At 42.9% G+C, this 26,003-nt stretch overlaps 1 protein-coding gene and 1 long non-coding RNA gene across 2 annotated transcripts in view; one reads left to right on the forward strand and one right to left on the reverse strand.

Annotated features, from left to right (window-relative positions):
* Positions 1-2,930: 2,930 nt before the first annotated feature.
* SCNN1D (sodium channel epithelial 1 subunit delta) overlaps positions 2,931-26,003 on the reverse strand; it is a 32,008-nt gene continuing 8,935 nt past the window's right edge. Inside the window, exons 2-13 of the mRNA XM_087914901.1 lie at positions 18,097-18,437; positions 16,528-16,741; positions 14,309-14,502; positions 13,174-13,277; positions 10,665-10,828; positions 9,514-9,612; positions 8,856-8,973; positions 7,470-7,548; positions 6,724-6,781; positions 5,889-5,947; positions 5,560-5,635; positions 2,931-5,455 (exon numbers count right to left, since the gene is read on the reverse strand). Of these exons, the coding sequence (XP_087771027.1) occupies positions 5,054-5,455; positions 5,560-5,635; positions 5,889-5,947; positions 6,724-6,781; positions 7,470-7,548; positions 8,856-8,973; positions 9,514-9,612; positions 10,665-10,828; positions 13,174-13,277; positions 14,309-14,502; positions 16,528-16,741; positions 18,097-18,437 (1,908 nt within the window). The 3' untranslated portion in view covers positions 2,931-5,053. The remainder of the gene's footprint in view (positions 5,456-5,559; positions 5,636-5,888; positions 5,948-6,723; positions 6,782-7,469; positions 7,549-8,855; positions 8,974-9,513; positions 9,613-10,664; positions 10,829-13,173; positions 13,278-14,308; positions 14,503-16,527; positions 16,742-18,096; positions 18,438-26,003) is intronic.
* On the forward strand, positions 14,838-17,254 carry LOC148124465 (uncharacterized). Its single transcript, XR_015739829.1, has 3 exons — positions 14,838-14,897; positions 15,205-15,485; positions 15,966-17,254. It is a non-coding gene; the product is annotated as an uncharacterized LOC148124465 (long non-coding RNA).

The following is a 26,003-nucleotide window of genomic DNA, read 5'->3' on the forward strand; positions in this document are numbered from 1 at the left end:
CACGATGGTCACTCATGGCCTTTTCCATTACAAGAGACCACTTCTTGCATTCAGTCCACCTATTTCTCATTGTCTTGTCAGACACTGTGGCTTTTATTGGCTTCTCAAATAATTTTATAAATGGGTTTCATTTCGTAGAAATTTGCTCCCGTGGGCAGAGCTATAGAATTCCGTCCCTTCTCTGCAGAGATTGAAACTGGCAGCTTATGGTAGTCAAGCCAGAAAGGACAGAGAGCATCAACTGGCACAAACCAAAACGATCTTGACTGTTTCCGGGGTGAGGGCTGCAACTGGGTTTGCACTGGTGTGGAGGGGGGAAGTCAAGAATCATACGGTAGAACACTTAATAATCGTCCTAGGGTACAATAAGCAATCAAACCATACTAGGAAACAGTCCGTATATATCGTTAGGATACTAGAGACAAACTTACAGTCATACAGTCAGTCACAAGTTGGAGGGGATGGACAACTTTCCTTCTGGTTTCTAGCCTCTTTTTGGATTGTATACTGTTTGTGTCCTTTTTATGTAGTTTTCCCCTTCGGTTTTTTTAAAAAAATGTGACTTCCCTTTAGATGTGCTTTCTTTAAATGTGATTTAATCCTAATATTTGAATCCTCACCGGCTCAAGGTTGACTCAGCCTTCCTTTCTTCTGAGGTGGGTAAAATGAGGAGCCAGATTGTTGAGGGCAAGAGGCTGACTCTGTAAACTGCTTAGAGGGGGATGTAAAAGCCCTGTGAAGCGGGTATATAAGTCTAGGGGCCATTGCTAATAGCTTTTTTTTAAAAAAAAATGAAGGTCTTGCATATCTGCCTGGTTCCGTATTCTCAACCATGGGCTTGTTTGTCCAAATTTTCCTTGCTAAGAAGGGCAATGAATGCCATTTTATTTTAATACTGTGCTGCCATATAATCCAATTTAGGTGTATTGGGCCGCTTGGAGGCCCAAGAAATCTATCTTGGGTTTCTTTTACTTCCTTGGGGGTGAATCATCACTGCGATGTTATTTCTCCCTCTGCCAAGCATCTCCATTCACGGATTGGTTCATGACATGACCCGGGGAAAACCTGCATTTCTACGCTGTCCTTTCTTTTCCATGCCAGTTGGTCTTGGAGAATACTCCTTCCCTTCTTTTGTCTTCAGTCAGACTGATTCTTTCTGGTGGGGCTGAATGGGCTGCCAGTCCATTGTTAGGACTGGCGTCGCTGTCTGGAGCTAAAGCCTTACCCGCTGCAACAACAGCTAAACCAAAAGCTCAACAGAGATGAAGAGGCTTAAGCGGCAGTCTGCCGTGCTAATTTGGAAAGCCGGGAGCAGGCGGTTTCCTTGGTGCTGGGAAGTTGTTGTTCAAGGTTGCCCAAGAAACGAAGAGCGTTAACGCCCACGCTAGCTTAGCTTACCTCCTGGCCCATCAGAGGGGGTGGCAAGGAAGCCAGTATGTGGGCAGAGAGGTGTGGATATGAGCCCTTCTTCAGGAAAAGAAATGCATCCCTGGCTTTATTTGTATTTGAACGCTGCCCATCTCACAGAAATGGGACTCTCGGCAGCATTTAATAAAAATCACTTAAAAAACCAGTAATTGACCGTAGACCGTTAGACTGTCCTAAGAGGTCTGTAAGAGGCGTGCATAAGCACACTAACGTGCCTACTGTCCCTGTCCTAATGTTTCTTTTTTATTTGTATCCATTTCATATATTTATAATCATGTTTATACTTATATCTGTTATCTAATACATGCTTGACAAAATAAATAAATAAATTATAAAAGCACTTTAGAATTAAAAATGAAATCTATTCATCCCATCCGTCCATCCATTTATCTATCCATCATCTATTTTCTCTCTATCTATCTATCCTCTATCTCTATCATTTATCTCTATTTTTTTCTCTCTCATCTACCTATATATCTATCTACCATCTATTTTTTCTCTCTCATCTATCTATATCTCTATATTCTCTCTCATCTATTATATCTATCATGTATATTTTCTCTCTCATCTATCTATATCTATTATATCTATCCATCCTCTGTCTCTAATTTTTCTCTCTCATCTATATTATATCTGTCTGTCTGTCTGTCTATCTATCTATCCACCTACCTACTTACCTACCTGCATACCTACCTCCTAAAGGACTAGGCAGAGTACTAATAAAGGAGAACATTTGTAGCTCAGGGTTGACCTGAGGGGTCCTTGGTGCTCTCTGAGCTTGTTCGTTTTCTTGCAGACATTTCATGACCCAACTAGGTAATCTCATCAGTGCCCTTTTCCCAGTTCCCAGCACTGTTGATATTACCTAGTTTGGATAATGAAATGTCTGCAAGAAAACAAACGAGCTCAGAGGGCTAGGGAGAGCGTTACATGTGACACACAAGGTAGGGAATTAATTTAAAACCCCGTGTCCTTCAGATGCCCCCACCAAGCCTACTGACACAACTAGGTGTTAACTTCAGGAGGGACATCAAGGATGGGACCAATCGCAGCGGTGTGTGTGTGTGTGTGAGAGAGAGAGGGGGGTGGGGGTGTCAGGCAGGCTCCATAGGGTGGGACCCATGACAGAAAGGGTCTGTCTCCTGAGTCTAAATGTAATTCCTTAGCAGACAGGATTTGAAGCCTACTTCTTCTACTTGATGGGATGGGCAGAGGGAATCAGAAAGCAACAGTCCCTCGAATAACCTGGCCCCCATACCATGAATGGCTTTCAAGGCCAAAGCTCTGAATCAGGTGATCAGGGAAATGGATCTACATTCATGTGTATATGTATGTGAGTGTATGGTTGGATGGAGGCTCTGGTGATACTGAAGGACAGTAAAATAACCTGAACAAATTCCTGTTTGCCGTTTCAGCTTTCCAAAATCAAAAGAACGAACAAACCACGCACAAGGAAAATAAAGTTATTGAATCACACCGGGTAAAAACAAAAAACAAAAAAAAGCTTCAGTTTTTTTTTAATCTTCTCACTCATACCTGCACACATCCCAAATAATTTACAGTCAGATACTCATGTTTACAATTACATCCAAGTCTCAATAGCAGCACAACAGTGAAGAGGAGGAAAAATAAAATGAAAGGAGAGAGAAAGGGAAAAGCGACTGTGACAGGGAGTCTTATGATATCATTCTATCCAGGCTGATTCAGAGAAGTCTGTTCATCTCCTGCTGGCCAAGAGAGCTTTCATACCTAAGGCTAACCACCTTTGTCTACCAGAGATCTGAGAGAGAGGAGGGGGAAATTGAAAATATTGGCCTTTCCAGAACTGCTGAGTTGTTTGCAGTTGGAAGAGGAGATTGGCTTGATCTAGAACAAGGTGTTGAATGTTCCTCGATACCTTTCTAGAAAAGGTGTGTCGATTTCAATTGCCATTGGTCCCTGCAAATGAAACCAAGGCTGGAGTGTCTCTGTTCAGGCTATGCTACTTTGCAAACTGACTCTTCGCATTCTTCTACTCAGGTTTCTGTCTCCCCCTCTCCCATCATTAGTCATTCCTCGTTCTTTGGCTCCTGGGTAGTATCCCTTCCTCAATTATTTTTTAAAACTCTTTATTCTTAAGAGATTCCCCAGCCTCCTGGAGATTCCCTCTCGTCCATGAATGGTGCCATTTTTGGCTCTGTTCAGCCTCAGAAGTTAGACAATATGAATTTCACAGAAGGCCTCCACATACATGTCAGTTGGGTATTCGACACAGGTATTGACTTGCTTTGTCTAGCAACATGTGAACAGGACTGACAAGAAGGATCCTCCCAGTATAACTTGCCTTTTAGCCTCCGATAGCAGCGTTGATTCTTAAAAGAATTTAATGGCATATCCCCCATTCTCTGTTTTATGTCTACAGCAAAAGCTTCCTTAGATCCCAATGCCAAAGTTACCTCTGCTGAGAATTGGCAAACGTTCTACCACTGACATTTTGCTTGCAGGCATTCTTATTTCCTTCTAGTCTGATCTAAAATTAATCATGCTGATGTTAGGCATAATGGACAAAAGTGATCACTGAAGTGTGTTCAAGGCAGGGGAATCACAGTCAACCAATCCGAAGGCTTGTTATTGCCAGCGAATCACAGAAATTTTCGCAGCTATTCTTTCTCGCCTGAGGGTCTGACTATATTCAGTTTCAGAAAAAGACTACAGCCTTAATTTCAGACACCGGTTGCCTTGCGGTGTGATAACTATTGCTTTGTGCCTGTTGACTTAGGGAACACGGAACCTCACATTTTCAAAGAGAAACAGAACATCAGAAACACCCAACATAGATTTTTTTTCATGCGTCAACTCAAGCACAAAAAGTCCTTTTGCTCGAATGAAGAGCACGGGTGACTGTTATCGCATCCTCCCAAGATCCCAGAGTTCCCGTTAATGCAGATGATACAGGACGTTTCCTTATAATTTTAGAAAAAATATATATATGTGAGCAGTTTAACGTTTAACCTGAGCAAATCTGTGAAATGTTGTGGATCCAATGTGTTCTACTCGAGAGTGCCCAGCTGAATCTGGTTTTCTCGGGAAAGCTCCAAGTCAAAACTAAGAGAGATTTATTTATTTTTATAGGGAACTGGACAATGGCCAGGCAGTCTCCCATTGCCCCAGCTCACAAAAAAATAGGCTGCTCAAAACCACACAGTGCCTTGCTGTGTTTCAAAGAGGCTGTGGAACAGCTCAAAATAAAACTTGAATTATCCGTAGGACAAATATTGCAACAGAAATAACAGAAGGAAGAAGAAACATTTTCAAGTCAATCCAGGAATTCATCAGCACGCAGTGTGTCAACTGCCTAGTCTGTGGGAAAAGGGGTGGGAGGAGTGTTGACCTCCGTGACCTCAATGAGCTCATTGAGGAAGTCCTATCTTCCTACAGGCATAGTCACTGATCTCACTCAGGACCATCTGGAAAACCTGAAAGGGGACAATTCCCCAATCCCACCGCCTGTTGAATGGCCAATCCCATGAGTCCTGTCCTTTGGGCTTTGACCTTTCCAAAGGTGGAGAATTCACCGCTCCCTTCGTAGGCTCCACTTCCTCCATTGGGAACCTGTCCTTTTGAAAACGGCTTTGTGGGTCACTTCCTATGCCGTTAACTCTTGGTCCTCTTGGTGCTTAAATCGGTGAAGAACCACAGGTGGATATAGCTCTGGCATCTGATACTTGTTATATTTGGAATACGTAGGGAGTCCCTCGTCGGGAATGAAGGATGGATTCTCGTAGCTGGTCTGAGACTTCTCTGCATCTTGGTCCATGGCCAAACCTTCCTCAATGTAGCGGTATTTCTCTAAAGTCAAGCTCACACTCGGCACCTTAGTGGGGCTTGACACCTTGTGTCTCCTCTTGGCTGTAAGCCGCTGATAGAAGAAGATGAGAGATAAGATGGTGACGTCCATGAGGAACTCAAACATCTCGACCACCGAGAGGACAGAAGATCCAAACCAAAGACTCCATTGGCTTCCCATGTTGCACATCACCAGGGTCACCTAAACCCCACATAAAAAATATGAACCATACAGTTAGTGGCTTCAGACGTTGTTGTCTTCCTGGCATAAAATGCACACATGAAAGAGGAATTCCCCCAACTTACGTTATATTCTGGAGACTCATCCCAAGAATAGTAATCTAATTGCTCATAGAAAATATTCACCTTGGCAATATCCTTGCTGAAATGGAGGGAAAGAAAATGTGAGCAAACCAAATTTCTCAAGTACGAAGTTTGTCCTTGAATCTGTCTTTCATAAAAAAATAAAAAAAAAGTCAGGAAGAAGGAGAGCCCTGATCAAAACAGAAAAAATTGGTAAGTTCCCGAAGGAAATTGTTGTTCTTCCTATCAGGAAAGCAAGCAAGACATACACCACCTGCAAGTCGTTGCGTAGGGTTTCTCCAACCAAGGAACAAGAAAATCCTGTAACTCACCTGTTCGTTGTGGTAATGTTGTACGTGTGGTCTGCCTGCAGTGCTCTGTGAATCCATTTCTGAAATAGAAACGCAGGGAGGGAAATGAAAATCTGAAAGGGAAGACACAAGAAGACAAGAAGCTGCGAGCTAGATGGGGAGGACTAGTAGGAATAGGGAGTTCGGCCAAGAATTTTGACTGGTCTCAGAATGATGATGTGGGAAAGGTTGCCGATAGTTTTTTTTTTTTTTTAAATCATACTCGAAGGAAGGAACATGTGATACTTGCAAAAACATCTTCCTCCTTGGGCACAGATTTTTTATTTTTATTTTATTTTTGGGCTCAGTGGCACTGCAGCTCAATTGGCAGAACTTCCATATTGCAGTTTGCAGGATGCAGCTTCCCCCTGGGATGGAGGAAGGATTCTTATCTCACTGTTTTGCGGCCTGAATTCAGAGTTTGTGGTGGATTTCTTCGTCAATTTTATCTCCCTTCTTTCTGCTATTTTCTCTGTTTCATAACCCCAGTTTTTTTTTTTTAAAAAAAAACAAGTTTGGCTTGACTTTCTGTGCTTGCCTACGGGTATAACAATATGCATACATGTGAGTCTCTGTGAATTGTTATCCCTGAAAGATATCCCATGAAATATGGCCTTTATCCTATCGGGAGCTATTTAGCTGGAGGGGAGCCCTGTCTCTTCTCAGGTAGACAGCTTCCAAACCCTTTCAAAAATGGTGGGATGGAAGCAACTCAACTCAATTACCTTTAATTATTATGTTGTCCACGTTAAGTCATTACTACGTTCTTCCCTGTTCCCAGTCTGTGCAAAACAGCCAAAAAAAAAAAAAGATTTACCTCAGATTTAGTTGACGGCCAGTTCGCATATCCCGCCGAGAGTTTATACCAAGTTTCCCTGCCAATGACATAGAACCTGCTGTTAATTCCATACCAATCCAATAGGTTTGCATTCATATTTACCTCAAATATTTTGCAATACTGCCAAGCCAAAGATTTGGGGTCGCTTTAATTCTGCAAGAGGACGACAAATGAACTGGTTGCATACAATTGTCAAACCTCTGTATGTGTGGGGGTTATTTTTTTTTTCCTCCTGCAAGATTATCTTCTTTTTGTATCGCATCTGGGGCAATCAATACATTTGTTTCATGTTTAATTCCTCATTTTTATTGTCCTCCCACTACATCAAGGAGGCCTTCCACTTCCTTTAATGAGGATTTCCCTCCCCCCCAAGTATCTTGCAACATGCTGCTCCTTTTTAAAAGGAGGCACTCGTTCGCGGGATCTGGGGGAGGTTACTGGTGTTGGTCAATCAGGGCCCTGGACAGAAGGTTTCTGCTGGAAGCTAACAGAATATGTCCCTGGGGTGGGGAAAGGTGGCCCAGGGAGGATTCAAGTCTACAACAGCTTATATGTCTGCATGCATGCATGCTTGGAGGCTTTGAAGCCTGGATGGAGATGAGATTTCAGACAGGGAACAGCAGAAAACGAGGGGAGGTAAACCTGGTCTCCCTCCATCCGCATGAATATTTATTTATTTATATTTATTTATTTATTGGGTTTGTCAACATTCCTCTGCTACTCACTTGCACAGCTTGGGGCACTGGCTAAAGCAGATTAACTGGTGGTCGGTGAGCTCTTTGTACAGCAGATAGAAGCAATGACCTGGGGAAGAGAGGAGTGAAGTCAAAAGAAGGCAACTGCCGCCAGTAAAATTGTAGCTGAAAATTCACCCAAGTTGGAAGATCCCGAAGGGGCTGAGCCCGGGCTTTGAGAAACCCCCGTTTCCCGTTTCCAGATGAATAGCTGGACTTCCTAGTCGCTTCCTATTTACAGCTGTGCAATGCCTGGTTTTCCCTTCCTGCTTCCAACCGAATAACTGAATTGGGTCAGGCTGCTGTCCAAATGCTAAAAACCGAGTGGGCATTTAGGCTGCCTTATCCTCAGAGAGACTTTGTAAGAACAGATTATGGAACAGCCCTGTAGCAACTCTAAGAACAAAGCAAAGATTAGCTTCCTTTTTTTTTTTTTTTTTTGTTCTCAAGTATTAAGCCCACGCCAATTTCTTAGTAAATGCATCAGCCCTTTGAGAAAGTCCAGACAAGGAACCAAAACTAAGAGGACTGACACTACTTTTATTGTAAGGTTACAACAATAATAGGATGTTGCAGGACTGAAAGGAAGTCTCCCCTCGGTTGCTTTTACGTTTCAGAGGACAAGGGAGGGTTCCTTCTGAGGTGTTTCCTCCACCCCATTCCTTCTGTGGGCTGAGCTATCTCTTGCCGATGCTTTGCCTCCTGTTTCCCAAGGTTATTCTCACAGTCCATTACAGAATGGAACCATAATGGCAAAATAAACAGGAATAGAAAACTGAAAAAAAGGAAATGTCCTCCCTTGTCAACCTGTACAGAACAAAGGATGGTCCTGAAGCTCTTAACATGTAGAGCGTGAGGACTCATTTTGGCGTCAGGTGGCACTGCCAAATTGAGCTGGCACAAAGAAAAGGCAGCTCTTGGAGTTTCGAAATGGTGTACTGTAGCCTAGAGTGGGAGGTTGGCCATCTCCCCACCTCAAAATCTGACTAAAATACAGTGAAGCGAGACATCCAACAAGCTTAGGGAGAAAAGAGGTGAAGGACACCAAGCAGATCAATTTCCTTGTCCATCTTGAATCCTGGGCACCCTTGTTTTTTTTTTTTTAACTATTACCACCTGGCAGACGGTACAGAATAATAAAAACAAGCACAGAGAGGCTGAAAAAACAGCTTCTATCCCAGGGCAGAAGCTCTTTTGAATTCTGCCGTATAGTGCAGTGTTGGTGTGGTGTCGGGGGTTTCCGGTTCAATGTGTGGAGGGTGAAGGACGTGTGCTTGTGTTTATTTTCACGGTCATGGTCATGATGTGCACTGAAGATGGTGTTTGGTTTCCTTGTACGAGGTGCAACGACAATAAAGCAAACTAAACTAAACTTACCCCAGGCAGGATGTTTATTGTAGTTGCAATACTCGGCTCCAGAAGGTAATGGGTAAAAATAATATCCGCAGCCACAGTTCTTCACCATATGATGCTGGAAGCAGGAATGCAAGCAGGCCTGCAAGACAATGGGAGGGTTGTTTTTTCTCTTATTGCGCCGAACTTGGAGCCTCGGAATCACTCGATTGCATGAGGAATGTGGGTTAAGAGGAGCCGGGAGAGCTATATCCAAGCAAGGAACATGGAAATGGAACTGCTCTGAGAGGGAGAGGGGAAAAGATCTTGTTGACAAGTGGATAAGATGCTGAATTTCATATCGGGATTGCAGTTAGCTTCATAGCCCAGGCATTGGGAGGGTTGAGCCTGGATATCGTTTGAATGGGGCCCATGTTAAGCGTATGTTGGCTGGCTGCCTACTGGGAAGACTTGACAAATGATCATAACGACTGTACGTTGTCTCCAGCGTTGGAAACTATAAGCTGATCAGTATCGTTTCCTAAGGAGTTCAGTGACGAAAAGGATGCAGCCATCTCTGGACTTTCCAAGAGAAAGTCTAGGAATCCTGAAACTTCGTTTCTCGGTCGTAACCTTGGCCAGGATCAACTGAGATGGGCCGGGATTCAAAGATGAGACAATGAACATTTCACTTTCTCCATACCTGCAGTGTATACGTGCTGTTGTAGACTAATTTGATGTTGACATCTTCCCCGTTATTGGTACATACGCCGTAAGCCCCACCCAAGCGTGACACCTCATCCTATGCCGTTGGGAGAGAAAAACAGCATTTTATTGCAAAATTCAATGTCTCCAAGCCCAGCTGCTGATACTTGCTACTCTCTAGACTAAGTCGAAGTACTTTCCCTACACGTCTATTTGGGAATATGGTTTGTTCGCTTGGCTTGCCTTGTCTGGTGGTTTGGGAGAGTATATACTTGTAGAGAACGGTCTACTGCTCTTAGGGCTAATGGGGTTCCCTCAGAGTCAACACTGAACCGTACAGGTAGTCCTCGACTTCACGGCCATTCATTGAGTGACCATTCGAAGTTACAACAGCACTGAAAAAAGGGATTTATGGTTCTTTTTCGCACTTAAAACTGTTGCAGAATCTCTACATTCACATGATCAGAAGTCAGGCGCTTGGTTAACTGGCATGTATTTATGACGGTTGCAGTATCCGGGGGTCATATAATCACATTTTGAGACCTTCCAACAAGCAAAGTCAACGGGGAAGCCAGATTCTCTTAATGACCGTGTTACTAACCTAACAACTGGAGTGGACTCACTTAAGGACTGTGGTCAGAAAAGTCACAAAATGAGGCAAAACTCACTTAACAGCAGTTTTGCTTAGCAACGGAAGCTTGGGGCTCCATTGTAGCCCTAGGTAGAGAACTACCTGTCAATCACTTGCCAGGCATCTTATAGACCAGGGGTCGGCAACTTTAAACACTCAAAAAGTCACAAAGGTCCTAAACCAGACCCCCCCCCCCGGTTCAATTCTGGAGCTGACCGGAAGTCCGGTTTCACCACCAGAGTCTCCTCCTATCACAACGTCCTTTTTACTCTGCCGACTGGAAGTCCAGGTCCCCCACTATAGTCTCCTGCTAGCGCTTTAGAGTTTTCCTCTACTTGTTTTAAACAAGAGACCTATCAATTGTGAAGCAAACCAGAGACAGAGAGGTGCAGCAGAGGGATGAAAGAGCCACATGCGGCTCCAGAGCCACGGGTTGCCGACCCCTGCTACAGACCTAAGAATCTCCTGCCAGCATTTCCAGCTCTTGAAAGTCTCCCTTGAGAGACCAGCAATCCCACCTGTTTGATTCCAATGGTACTTTTGGTCCCAGGCCTGATGTCGAAACCTTCGTGCTCCAAAAAGGGGGTTTGGTTGTGCCTGTGAATCATGACTCTCACGCCCGCCGTGGTGGACAGCAGAGGGATATGGTCTTTCTGATCCACTTTGAGAATAAGGGATAGGCCTATATCGGGAAGCAGGAGGCAGGGAAGGAGAAATGGGAGGTCACTTTAAAAATCAGGATTCGGCAGAAAAGGGCAGGGTTTGTTTCTATCATCCTCAGATTGTACTGCAGGTGAGGAGGATGATAGAAACCGAATCTTCCCTGCACGTGGCTTGCCTCTGATGTTGTGATTAGCAAGTATGGGAGCAACACTGGCTGTGTGGGTTGTGTTTCACCTGTGAATTATTCACTGTGCAGACTCTCAGGTGAATAGAGGAGGGAGTATCTGCCTTGAGGAATAGGCAGTGGTGGAATCTCTTGTACAGATCGAGGAAGTTCACAGATTTTAAATAGGTTAGGGATATGGAGAAATGTTTGTTCACATTTAGTGTAATTTTATATCATTTGTACCATCCACACATTTACCTGGACTGAAATGTTGTTATTCTTCAATATATTTTTTCTGACCACTTCTATATCAAAATGGCAGATCTCTTAATTAATGGCAGATCTCTTAATTAATGGCAGGTCTCTGTTTTGGCCTCCCTCCTTATTTTTGGCCATGCATAGAGCCCTTTGATGGCGAACATTAGATTGTGCAAATGAATCCTGTTCCTCTTTCTGTTTTTAATGTTTTCATTTTAGTTTCCCTGAAGCTGCCTCTCTTATTAAATATCTCTGGTGCGGTATATATAACAAGTACACCTTATATTGTTTTAAGCTCATTTAGCATGGTTTGCTCTGGTTTATTGTTTTACTGCCTTTTTTAAAAAAAACAATATTCTCACGAGTTCAGCTGGGCATTTGTTGTCAATTTGCAAAAATAATACAGGACTAGGACTTGTAGAAACAACAAAAGCTCGGAAACACTCAGAGAGATTTAATGCCCGATTTGCACCGAAATGGAAAATCTTTTCTGATTCCCCCTATCCTCTTTTTTTTGGCTCTTCCTAGAGTAACGCGTTAGTTCTAAAAACAATGTTAGCAGTATCTCATAAACTTGCTGTCTGCCTGTTTAAACACACCCTGTATCTTATGGCGGCTATGCTCGAAGCAACCTGTATCTAGAATTGTCATTTCCCAAATGGCTGCCCAAGTGTATAGCAGTGTTTTCATTCATTCTATCCACCCTGCCCTCCAGATTTTGTCATATTGCCTCTCACTTTCTCTGTTGTTTATCATTAAGGTGACATGAGGTCATAGGATCCTGCTTCTCGACAGTTACATTTTCCTTGATTAAAATCAGTTTTCAGTACATATGTGCGAGTGTGTCTGTGTACGTATATGAGTGTGTGTATGTATGTATCTGTTTCACGTTTCCCCAAAAATAAGATCTGGTCCTAGGTTAATTTTTGCTCCAAAAGATGCATTAGGGCTTATTTTTCAGTTAGGTCTTATTTTTGAGGAATTACGGTACTAAATGCATCTGTTTCGCTGACAACCTTAACTGGGGCTTATTTTGGAGGTAGGGCTTATATTATAAGCATCCTGAAAATCATTCTAGGGCTTATTTTCCAGTTGGGTCTTATTTTGGGGAAAACAGGTGTGTGTATGTATATATGTACGTATGTATATCACACACACATACTGTTTTCCCCAAAATAAGACCCAACCGAAAAATACTTTCTGCCAGGAAGTTGAACATTATACCTGGATTAAAAAGAAAAGATCCCCTTCCCTGACATTCAGTCCTAAACTGAATTTACTACAGGTAGTCTTCAACTTACGAGAAAAGTCATACAATGGGGCAAAACTCACATTTGACAAATTTCTCAACAACCTATTTGGGGCTGAATTGTAGTAGTAAGTTGGGGACTTACTGGTATTCATCTTGGCTAACCCTTGAGTGACTTAGAAGTGAAAGAGATACGTGTCTGGTTAGAGAAGTGTTTCTCAACCTTTCAGTTCGCAGAAATCCATGTTGGCTGGGGAAGTCTGGGAGATGACATTTGCACACCTTATGCTTGCCAAGGTGAATGAAACTCTGGGTTAGAGTATAGATGGGAAACAAGGTAATGCTGGAAGTTGGAGCTACTTTGGGAAGCTGGAGAAACACCTCAGAGAAGATGAATGTAAGCCAATAACCCTGCCAAGAAAACTGCACCAACTTGTTTGTTAAGGTTATCTTGATTTGAAAGAAACACTTTTTTAATTTTTTGGGAAAAACAGCAGTTGAGATCACCTAGCGTTTAAAACTCTAAGAACCTAAAGATAGCATCTTGTTTTCCCCCCAATGGCCGATCAAATCCTGAAAAAAAGAAAACAGAAAGCACAGCGCAGCAAACCCCCCGCCCCCCAACCCCTGGCATTTCAATCTAATTTTGTAAGGTTTGGATTTATTTGCTTTTTGGGGGATCTGTACATACCATAAACAATTCCTGGCTTGAAAGCTTTCCAGAACTCATCCGTTCCATTCTTGTTCAGGGTGAAGCAGCTTCCGTAGACCGGGTGGTGAAAATGTTCATAATCGCTGTTGTGAAAAGACATCACAGAAAGAAAGAAGAATGAAAAATAGGCCCAGAATAAATTTGAAATGATATAAGCATTTTCTGAGCATGGTGATTGTTAACAGTGGACCGTTTTTTTTCCAAATTGGGAAGGTTTTTATATTTCATTTGTTCTGGTTGTGATAAACGGGGTTTATGAGTTCCTCAACTCTTCCAGCTTTGTGGACTGGCAGGGTGGGAGGAGATAGTTCCATGCGAGTGGTGGGCAAGTATCCCTCCCCACACACACCTACATTCGCACAAACGGAGCTATGCATGCATGCTTGGCCCTTCCGCAGCCAGTTCTGAACAGGCAGTAGCCAGGTCACGGCCCAGGGCTGGGTACCTCTGCTATAAACAGTCTTTTTTTAATAGAAGACGGTCTCACTCCATATACATCCTAGGCTAAGAAAGCAATTAGCCCAAGTCACCCAGGAAGCTCCGTAATTAAATGGTCAGTTAAATTGGGCCCTCATATCCCAATCCAAGACTTTAACTAATACATTACAATGGTTTCTCTAGGACGGCTTCCGAGCGATTTAAAAAAAAAAAATCTTTATAGCAGTATGATCCAATTTAATCTAAATCTTGTGGAGACATTGTGTAACCTGTTATATTTACACCTGCTCAGTGGATTGAGTAAAGTTCATGTCTGGCAATTCCTTAACATATCCAAGCGTTTGTGAATTCCTGGCGTTTTGTCTGGATAAGCCTAAAACAAATGTTTGCTTAGCGGATATGCTGATAGTGTGATGGTTTTGCTTCTTGCAGTCTGTTCCTTTGTATCTAGTTTCAAAACAGATTGGGCAGAGGTTGACGTTTCCTTCTTGAGCTCCACCAAAAGGAGAGGAATCTCCACCTGTGATTGTATCCGGGCCCTTTCAAATGGTGCTTTTATGATGTCAGTCAAAGAAGTTGGATGGGTGGGGGGCGGAAGCAATTCCACACCGGGGAGGCGAGAATCCAGAACAAAACAGCCCCTCCTCCCCCAATAGATGATGCAGGCGTCAGTTACCTTGTTCGACAGGGCTCCCCATCGTACTGGCAAGAATAGATCAAGTTTTTGATGTGATCATTATTTGGGGACATTTTGATAATGGATGGAATCTGTGACATGATATTCATGTAGTGGAAACGGTACCACTCTTGGACGGCATCCACTCCGGAAATGTAGAGCTTGTTGTAGCAATTGGCACCTGTTCTGTTGCACTTGGGAACAAACAAAAGAAAAGAGAAAAGAAAAAAGGAGGAGGATGAATAGGCCGAGAGTCTAAGAAACTGCAATGCAGGTGATCCTTGGCTTGTGACCACACCTGAACCCAGACCTTCCTTTTTACATATATATTTGTTCAGGTATTTTCCCCACGTCTTTATATTTGTGCTTTTAAAGTTGTAGCGGCGTTTCGACCGAATCTCATCTGCCATCACCATCTAACCCTAACCCTGCCCGTACCCCATAAATAGGACACAAAAGGACATTGTACCCTGTGGGTAGTGGATTATCTGTCCTTCTGAACTTTGTTCATTATGGTCTAGCTTTTCTCCCTTCCAGAAAGCATTATGTCCGAGAGAGAAGAGAGAAGCAAAAAATCCATTTTTAAAAGGTGTGGGAGCGGGGAAATCTCTCTGTTTTCCCCCTTTTAAATGACTTCTCTTTGTGCAAGCACAAGGCAGCGATGTTGACACTGCTGCCACTAATGTGATGTTGAAATTAGATATATATATAACCATCCATAAATCTTGAATCCAGACGTCAAGATACCACGGGATCTTCTCACTGAGCCAGTATCCCACGGAAGCTCTCAGCAGTACACTTCTTGCCTTCCCTAAACTCTTCTTAATTGCCAGGTTTGTTGCTGGGGTTTAACAAAAACACATGCCTTAAGCCCATGATTATTATTTATTTTACAGGTACAAAAGAAGCGGAGGCTATTGTGGGAGAGGCAAGGACTGAGTTGAAGGAAGTGCCTTGATGCCGGACTGAGTCACGGTTTTTAAAAAGCTCCCTCTTTCATCGTGATAATTCCACACAAGTAAAAGCTTGTCTCACGTCCTCCAGATGGGATGGCTTGGGCTCAGCGAGAAAATCCCGTAGTATCTTGACGTCCCAGATTCAAGACTTACGGGTGGCTGTGGGGTCCACCTAACATCTAATTTCAACATGGCATTAGTAGCAGCTGTGTTAACCAGTGGTAGGATTCAATTTTTTTTTTTTTTTTACTACCAGTTCTCTGGGCACGGCTTGGTGGGCGCAGCTTGGCGGGCGTGGCAGGGGAAGGTTACTGCAAAATCCCCGTTCTCTCCCCACGCCACTGACCCGCTTTCCAGCTCTGTTCTCCTGGGCAGGGCTACCAAAGGAGACCCAGCCGATCAGCTGGGACTCAATGGGAGGCAGAGAAGAGATGGGGTTGGCAGGGCCAGTCAGAGGTGGGATTGGCCGGTTCTCCAAATGACTCAAAATTTCATCTACCGGTTCTCCAGAACTGGTCAGAACCCACTGAAGACCACCTCTGGTGTTAACGTCGCTGCCTTGTGATTGACAGTAGAAGCTCTCACCCAAGTGCGGGGGGGGGGGAGTATCTCCTTTTGATTAAAGGTTATCTAATCGGGGAATTAAGAAACTTAAGGAAGATAGCAAGGTTCCTGGGCAAAAAGTTCTTTCTCTTTTCCAGATCAATGCACTGGGAATATAGGAGTCCTCAACGTACAACAGTTCGTTCAGTGACTGTTCAAACTTACCATGGCATTTTAAAAAATGCAACATATGACCGTTTTTCACAGTTACGACCTTTGCAGTATCCCCATGATCACGTGATCAAAATTCAGATGCAGCTGCCTCATATTTATGACGGCTGCAATGTCCCGGGGCCCTGTGATTTCCCCAAGCAAAATCAGCGAGGAAGCCAGATTCACTTAACCATCGGGTTACTAACTGAGTCAACTGCAGTGACTCCGTTAACAACTGTGGCAAGGACGGTCATAAAATGGGGCAAAACCCGCTTAACAAACGTCTCACTCAACAAAAGAAATTCTGGGCTCCATTGTGGTTGTAAGTTAAAGACCGCCTATATTAAATACGTTAAGTTCCCGTTGATCTTTTGGTCAGAGGATGATTACCATCCCCAAAAAGTCTACCTTGAGAATCCTTCGAACTCTAAAATTGATTCAAGCGGTCAATAAAGGAAGGTGTTATACAATTGGGGTGGGGGGGGGGGGGGCAGGGGTTCCACTTACCAGCCGAAACCCCACTTTTCCGCGCATCTTCACTAGGGCGATGTTACGATCCAGATGAAACTTGGAGCTGTTGACCTTGCCGGGATTTTCTTCTGAAAAGTCGAGGCTGACGTTTTCTAGAGTGTTCTTAGGAATGTGGAAGCCGTATAAATTATACAAGGTCTCCCTCGCCAGATTATCCAGTTTAGCTATATCTTGATTGACTGGGCTGATCCTGGGAAGATGGCAGAACATGATAAAGGATTATAAAAAGCCGGGGGAAAAACTTCCAAGATCTTGTTTGGGAGGAAATATTATCCTATTCCCTAAACACTCTAGTATGCTGGGTTATGCTAATTATCCCATTAATTATGTTTGATTAATCTCCAGGAACCTTTGTACTCATAGTCAACAGTCCTCAAGGACATCAGCAAGAGCTAAAATCAGTTCAGCTGTCTAGAGCAACATTGGCCTACTTACTCTCTGATCTCGGATTGGCTCTGACACCCCTATAAATAATTTAACTAGACACAAGAACAGTTTAATCCCAAACGCCATAACTCTGCTAAACAAATAATTCCTTCAACCCTGTTCAACTATTACAATGTCTGCATTACTATTACTGTTAATCTTATCATCACTCCTTATCACCCCTCCCCTCCCACTTGTGACTGTATGACTGTAACTTTGTCGCTTGCATCCTTATGATTTATATTGAATCAAATATAATTTGATTGCTTATTGTACCCTATGACTATCATTAAGTGTCGTACCTTATGATTCTCGACTCCTGATGAACCTATCTTTTCTTTTATGTATACCGAGAGCCTTTACACCAAGACAAATTCCTTGTGTGTCCACCAACTACACTTGGCCAATAAAGTAGTCTAATTCATTTATTCATCCGATTTGTAAGCTGCTTCAATTCTCCCAGGGACAACAAGAGGTGAACAATACTGCGTTTCCCCGAAAAGAAGACCCTGTCTTAATTTTTTTTCGCCACAAAAAAACACCAGGACTTATTTTCGAGGGGGATGCCATCCACTGACTCACCTCACTTACACGGATCGCCCCTGGCCTCCTTTTCGCTGTCAAAGGCCTTCCGGAAAGCCTTGCCAGCTGCAGACTGGACCGGCAAGGCTGGTGTTAGGTTGTCCGAGGCCTGGCTGCAACTGTCCGAAGGTAGGGCACTTCCATCCCGCCATCCCCACCCGTGCTTAGAGAGGGCTGTAAAGCGCTATAAAGCGGCATATGAGTCTAAGTGCTATTGCTATCTTGATTAGGGCTTATTTTGGGCTTGTAGGGCTTATATTGGGCACACGTGTTAAAAATCAAGGTAGGACTTACTTTCAGGGTGGGTTGTATTTTCAAGGAAACAACGTATATAAAGACTAGACCAAGTAGAAAACAGTCAAAGCAACACAGCACAGATTATTAAATCCGAGGAGGAAACACCAAGTCCTAACAAATAACATCCTTGGAACAATTGTAACCATTAAGATGGTAAGGAGCTTGCTTGGAGAACGGGAAACGACTTCGGTTCAATTTCCCCAGATTCAGAAGGGGTAAGGAGTGAGGCGGGGAACTTACCTATAAGGATTCAAATTGCAAAGAGTAATGGCAGGGAACATCTTTGGTTCTGAATGAACCGACATTGACATGACTACAGGGTAGGCCCAGTACTGGTTGAAGATCAGTGCAAACTGCCAGTAGAGCATAGCAAAGCTGGATAAGAAGAGCAGAGCCCAGAAGGCTGTTTTCATCCTATTACTGTTCGAGCAGACCAAGCGGATGGTGCCATGGATGGTGGTATTGAGACAGAAGAACTCAAAGAGATCCTTGAAAGAGCTGTAGAATTCAAACAGGGCTGTGTCTTCCTCCTTCGCTTCTGCCTCCGTTTCTTTTGGCAAATCTTCCTCCATTCTGTAAACCTGAAACAGGAGTTTGGAATTCTGAATTAGGGCAACCCAGGAGTCAGAGTCAGGCCCTTTTCAGGGCTTTATAATCTATAACTCCTCCTCTTGCTCTCCCCACCCTTCCAAGTTTGAGAATTCCCAAGCAGCGTGATTAATCCAGTGCATGGATTCTTCCTTGGTGTCTGTAATAATTCCTCATTCTTACAAACCTTAAATAGGTTCCTCAAGTTCAATAATTGTCCAGGAGGAGGGAGGAATTTAAATCACAGGATACAACTTTCAGGAGGATCGTTCTATTTCCCAGATTTCAACACTGACTGGTTACATGTGTCAGTACCAGTAACAAATTGCGGTGTCCCACAGGTGGGCTGGGTAGATTTTTTTTTTCCCGGAAATTTTGAAACACTTGTCAAATCAACAAAGGGAATATAGCAGCGGTCTTAAGATACAGCTGTTTCTTCACTCTTGGAACCTATGCTAAAATCTGATTAGGCAAGATTGTTTTCTTTAATTATCATTTTAATACAACTTTTTTTTAAAGCAGTGACAGCTGAACTATGAAGAATAGACACCTATTACCGAGAAGTCCTTACAACAATTTAAAAAACAGAGCGAAGTCTTTATAAGATACTGCTCTCTGCTGGTTGTGACCAAAGACAGCCAAATGCGTACTGGATGTTACACTGGGCAGAATGAGTAACAATATTTTATATGCATATTTTCAAGGCTTTCCAAAAAAATGTTCCATGTCAGGCAAATTTGGAAGTTTCAGACTTGTAATGAAAAAGGTTTTTCAGGGGATTTGTTCTAAAAAGCTGAGAAGCAGGAATTTCATGACTCTAGAAGCTTGAAGAAAAGGAAAGGAGAGAAGCTATAAGGGAATGAACAGGAGAAGCATTTGTCTTTACGGATGTGTCTGTATTTTTGGATGTGTTTTATAGAAACATCTATATCTGGATTGCGGTTACTAAATTTATCTCATTTCCATTTGCAGTTATCATTCTTTCTATGCTAACAGCCAGCAAACCAAAACTGAAAAAAAAAAAAAAAACTTTTTTCTTGGTTTTGTGAGTGAGCAGAATTATGATGAATTCCTAGCAGAGAAGATCACTGAAATAAAATAATCAGCCAATATATTTGTCTTGGGAAGGTGGGGAGGGTAAGCAATATAGCCAAGAATTGAGTGTGTTGTCTTTATAAGAGTCCTTCTGCCTGGGAAATATTTTGAACAGCAGAGGAGTTCCTGGAATTTGCACAAAATCAGCATCCTAAATCCAAACTCAGATTTCATTATGGTTCTACTTTCAATATGCTTTCAGGCTGTTCACCTTTTGACTGATCAAAGGTTAGTTATATAAAAATTCAAAATTCTGCTGCCTGTAACACACATACAAAACCCCCGGCTCTGCCTTAAAGGTGGGTGGAAACACTCGGTTTGAATTCTACCTCTGTCCTGTCCATCGATTATCTGACTTCTGAAGCCATTCACATTTCTGTGTTCCCTCAGTAGGAAAGTTAAGCCGGATTCCAGGCAGAAAAGGGTTACGTAACAGTTATGTGATGCAAGCAATGGAGTTATACCAATGTCATCATCAGGTAAAAAAGCCAAACGCTTGTTATTATCTGTATTGATCAGAGGTGGTATTCAGCTGGTTCTGACCAGTTCTGGAGAACTGGTAGTGGAAATTTTGAGTAGTTCAGAGAACCAGCCAATATCACCTCTGACTGGCCCCACCAACCCCATCTATTCTCTGCCTCCCGAGTCCCAGTTGATCGGCTGGGTCTTCTTTGGTTGCCCTGCACAGGAGAACAGAGCTGGAAAGCAGGTTAGGAGGGTGGGGAGAGAATGGGGATTTTGCAGTATCCTTCCCCTGCCACGCCCACCAAGCCATGCCACACCCACCAAGCCACGCCCACAGAACCGGTAGTAAAAAAAACCTGAATCCCTCCACAGGTACTGATGATAACATTGGGCCCAGGACAAGCAGCTACTGAATCACCTCTGCATTTCCAACACCACCTTGCAGAAAATACAGTCATTCAAAGCCAGACTTTCTGCACTCATTATCCAACACTGTAACTTCTGATGTAATGAAATCCTGTTGGGAGGATGCATGCTACCATCTGATCCACCCACCAAAATGCACTAGCTAACAGGAAAAGCCCTTGAGGCCATTTGGAGAGATGATAAAAGTCCCATCTAGGCAGTGAGGTAAAATCAAAGCATCACTCACCCATGATTTGAGGTTCAGGAAGTCCTCGACTTAAGAAAAGTTCATCTAGTGACCGTTCGAAGTTACAACGGCACTGAAAAATGACTTATGGTTTTTTTTTTTTTTTTACAACTGTTTCTGGCATCCTCATGGTCCGGTGATAAAAAATTCCGGCTTTTGGCAACTGGGGTTCATATTTATGATGGTTTGCAGTGTCCCGGGGGTTTGCGTGATCCCCATTTGCGACCTTCTGACAAGGAAAGTCGACGGGGAAAGCCAGATTCACTTAACAATGGGGTTACTAACTTAGCTACCGGAGTTGCTCGCTTAGCAAATGTGGAAGAAAAGTCATAACAATGTGACAAAACTCATGTGACCATGCTCTCCAAGAAATTTTCGGCTCAGTTGTGGCCGTAAGTCGAGAACCACTTCTACATGTCTAAACAACACACGCCTACAGTCTAGCATTCAAGTATCTTTGAGTCAAATCGTCTTCTCTCTGATCGCGCTCTGTTGTTTCCGGAGGAAGAGGAACGCAAAAGATGCCGGCGCTTAAAACTGGGGAGGAAGGTCTACAGTTCTATGGCCCAATCTTTGCCTCCTGGGCACTAGATCCTGGGTTCAAGTTCTGGCTTCCCTCTTTGAAGACAGGTGAGAGAACATTGGGTGGGAGAGGGCCTGCCCCTGCTACCTCTTGACCTAGATAAATAGGATCTAGAGCAGCCACTGGTGAAATGGAAACCCTTGCGTACTGCTTTGCCTGCTCATCCTCACTGCCCATTGTTACGGGGAAACAGGTATGTTTTACGAGGAGTTTTACGCAAACTTTGAGTAAGCAAGTTCAGCTAGGCAAATAAATTCACAACCATGACTTTACTAGGCAACTTGCCGAGGTCCATCTCCATTAAGAGGTCGGAAAGGTGCCCCCAGGTGGAAAAGGGGACCTTTCCTCCTGCTTTGTAAGCCCTCTTGAACTGTGGAGCAGATTCGTTCGTTTCTAAGAGTAAAAATAGAACAATCGATCTTCAAGGACACTTGTCAAAGGAGCCAAAATAGGAGAAAGCAGTCACCCTGTTATTCCTGGGGAAAAAGAGGAGGAGGTCACACTATATAAGCTACCTTGAATGATGCTTTAAGTGCAGTTATGTGGGCAATGCTGAAGATAAACCGTGCTCCCTCCTCTCCCTGCATCTACGCTGAGCGATATCCTTCGCTGTGCCTCTTCTCCTCTCACTATAAAGCCGAGGAGGGGAAGTTTTCCCAAATTGGAGAAGATCTGCAAAAATGTTCGTTGCAAAAAAGTAAAACTTGGAGCCGTTACTCCGTTCGCATTTTTTTTCCTCCCGCCTATTTCGCCTTCGCTCAAACTTCGGGTTTTCATCTGTGCCTCCCACGTGTTGAAAATACGAAATGCTAACAGGTTTTGTGTGGGGGGAAGCAAGGTGAACTTCTGAAGTTGAACGGTCCCGCTGAAGTGTGTGTCTCCCCCCGTAAGACAAGCGTGAGTTAGTAAACACCAATTAATTTCATAGAACATATTCTCCCGGGACTCGAAGGTCTCAATTTAGGCTGCAGCGGATTGAAACTAAAAACAAAAACCCATGTGCGGCTTTGATTCACGAGAAAGCACTTGTTTAAAGAGGTTAAATGCCGCCATCACCTTAAAGCCTCCTCATGATAGACGACAGGATGTCGATCAATCAAAGGTGGTTTTAGAAACGCAAATGAAACAACTCACTAAAAAGCAGCCATTCCTGCCAGACAATTGATCAAAAAGAGAGGTGGATAAAGAAAAGCCGTATGTTGGGATCTGCTTACGATTGGATAAAGATGAGCTTGCGCAGGCTTCTCTGTTACCAGAGAATTAGCCTCAAAATAAGCTATGCTGGTTTTCCCCTGACAGTTTAGAGATGTATATATGTATGGAAATTCCTGGGCACAGGCAGAAGTTAACTATGATGCCAAGTTAACAAACTCAAGTGAAGAGATATGCATGCCATTAAGTGACAAGATATGTGTGTCATTAAGCTGATAGAGATAAAGCCTTAGATTAGAATATATCTGAGTAAATATATGAATCTAAATTTGCAAATTTGTAATATGTGCGAAAGGGATTTTGGGGGAGAGGGGAATTCTATTGCTCTGTAAACCAGTGGTCCGAGGGGGGGGCACAATGTTATCACAGAGGGTGCATGAAAAATTGAAATGTTATGATTTAAATCTTGAGTTAAGTCTTGGGGGTCCCTGGCCACAAAAGGTATTTAAAGGGGAGGTGGGGGGTGAAGAAAAGGTTGAGAATCACTGCTCTGAACTATATTTCATGCTGCAAGGCTTCAAATCCCGTAGCATAGGCTTAAAACCACTCTTTTCTACTGTTATTATTTTTGCTGATTTATTCTCTTGATTTATATCTGTTTTTAAAAAATAATAATAATCGGGTAAAAGTTATTTTCCATGATTTCCTCCCCCCACCAAAGAAAGCATTCATGATCTAAGAGATGATGAGCATGGCTGTGATTTAACAGTTGAGTGGATTTGGGGCTTTCTACTTGAAAAACTTTTTTTTTCCTTGTGAAGATTACATTCTTCTGTCACTGTGAACATCTCCTTTTTTGCAGTATTCTGGGATACTTAGGATGCATTAAAGCTTAAAAATATTTTATATGTTCAGTATATATGAGTTAAAAAAATATATTACTGTTTAGACCAAGAGTGTCCAATCTTGGAAACGTTTAAGGCTTGTGGACTTCAACTCCCAGAATTCCCCAGCCAGCCAATTCTGGGAGTTGAAGCCCACAAGTCTTAAAGTTGCCAAGGTAGAGCATTCCTGATTTAGGCTGTCATTCCAAAAACTGTAGTCAGACAAAGCAAAGTTGATGTTGAGGGAACTGGGTTAATATGGTGGAGAAAATACAGGTACCTTGCATGTGGCGGATAATATATTTACTCATTCCAACGCTCTTGATTCATTTAGTTCATTCAGCTTCCGCTGGATCTATCCTTAATTGTAGTCAACAGTGCAAATAAAAAAATATATATATATCACCTGTACCCTGAAGCCACACAGTCTACACTACAGTTAAGACATGTTTCACTCCAGTATATAGCAGTTATAAACTTGTTTCGGGCACCAAACGGCGGGGCCGCACAATCAATGCCCAGGAAAGAGAAACAAAATACCTCGAAATCTTGTGCCCGCTGTTATCTGTGTGGTGCCTTAGGATTCTGCTGAGTGGAGTTTGGCAGAGTTGTGAGAAGGCGTTCTCAGGGGTTTGGCCTGAAGCCGCTGGCAAAGTCTCAGAAAGCGATCGGGAAAGCGGTCCTTTATAACCACAGATAAGGCTTAGGAGCTGTCCAGCCTCGGTTATGCAAATTGGGGCCGTTGAGTCAACTTCCCCAAAGGGCTGGAGTTGCTCAGCCTCCGGTCCATCCGCTGGGTTTCCTTGCCTTTTCAAAGAGAATCTGAAGCAATTGGACCAGAAAAGCCAGTTAAGAATGGGGAGGGGGGGAAGTGGTGGTGAGGAGAATGACAAATTTCACTTCACTGGAATGCCAATGTTTTTGCTTTGTTTGGAATGATTTTAGATGGGGTTTGGGCCATCTTGTGCTCCTTTTCAGAACCGCCTGCTCCTGGGTTCCAAGTTCAAAGATGCTCTTTGAAAGTCCAGGTTCCCATCTTCTTTCATCACTCTAAGTGATTTGGATGTTTCTTCTGGTTTCTTAGGAGCTTTAGGATTTCAGGCTGATGTCAAGTCACTTCCTGTATCCTCTGCCGTCTCAAAGTGGCTTCATGGAACAGCTGCTCTAGTATCAGAGAGAATATATAGGGCATTCACACTGTTAACAGAACCTGAATGTTTTATAGATTTCCAATTTAAGCAACTTTTAGTCCTTTGTCATATTTCCTCCTCCTCCCCCATGTGTACATACCAAGGTCTAAGTGTGTAATAAAAAGCACACTGCAAAAAACCCATATCCATATTCTATCAATTGTATTTCTTGTCTGAGAATCTAAACAACATACCAGGAATGTTTTTATTTCTTAGATTTTCATCCTGCCTTTATTATTTTTATAAATAACTCAAGGTGGCCGAATATACCTAATACACTTCCCTTCCTCGTATTTTCCCCATAACAACGATCACCCTGTGACAGATAACTGGCCCAAAGTCACCCAGCCAGCTTTCATGCCTAAGGTGGGACTAGAACTCACTGTCTCCTGGCTTCTAGTCTTAATCACTGTACATCTAAGATTTGCATACAGATGTAAATACAGGAAACCCTATAAAACAATGAATCTTCCAAAGTACAAAGTACATCTAAGATTTACATACAGATGTAAATACAGGAAACCCTGCAATGAATCTTCCAAAGTACGTGGGAGATTCTTATGCACAATTATGCACATTTTATTTTCTTGAGATCAGGAGAGCCCGAAACAGATGAAACTTAAAATGTCTCAGACTCGGGATGTGAATACTGCTGACCAGGGAACAGAACTGAACCCAAAGATGTAATCTTAAATATTTTACAGCACCTATCTTAGAAGTAACCCGCTGCTCCTGAATGTATCATTGTTCCCCTGGGCTATCTGCCCCAACCTCTTTTGCCTTGTTGTTAAAAACTGCATTTGCAGATAAGAACACTTATCTTACACACTTTCTATTTTATTGAATTCTCAGGTAAGGGTTAGGAAAGCCAGACAGGGTGGCACTTCAGCAATGCTGTGTGCTTAAATGACATAGATTTACTAAACAGCCCAACTGAACAGAGTTTCCTGAAAAAATATTAAAAATATCGGAGTCAGGAGTCCAGCTTTGTTGCCGTTGAGAAAGTTGTTGCGGCCTTCTCTTGAACCTGTGGCAATGCTTGGAACCTATTTCAAACTCAGTTCCACTTGGAGGGCACAATCTTAACCTTGAGATGTGAATAAAGCAGTACTAAGCCATTCCTCATCAAGCGAAATTACAGCAAATTTTGGAATGCGCGAGAAACTTCTTCCTTGTAAAGCCGTATATCCATTGATCTGATTTAATGGGTATAAGGAAACGGTAGGTTAAGCAAAAGAGTGAACATTTTGAAAGAGAATGAGACAGCCTGCAACTTGTTGAATTAATGTGCAACATAAGCCTTTACTATAGGATATAAATATGGCAAGGCACACGCATGATACATCAAAATATATGGCCTTGAGGGTGAGGGTAGGAAACTGCTTGTCCAAAAGTACAGTACAAATGCTAGAAAAATGACAATGAGATATAGAAATTGTTTTTATCCGTGGAATTCATAAACTGATGTAGAAATGGAGCTGAACTGGGTTTGGCACAGGACAACTGAGAAACGAGTGAAATTTAGAGATAGAGATGTT

Source organism: Pseudonaja textilis, chromosome 18, assembly GCF_049901715.1.
Source record: "Pseudonaja textilis isolate UNSWEBS1 chromosome 18, rPseTex1.2, whole genome shotgun sequence".
NCBI lineage: Eukaryota > Metazoa > Chordata > Lepidosauria > Squamata > Elapidae > Pseudonaja > Pseudonaja textilis.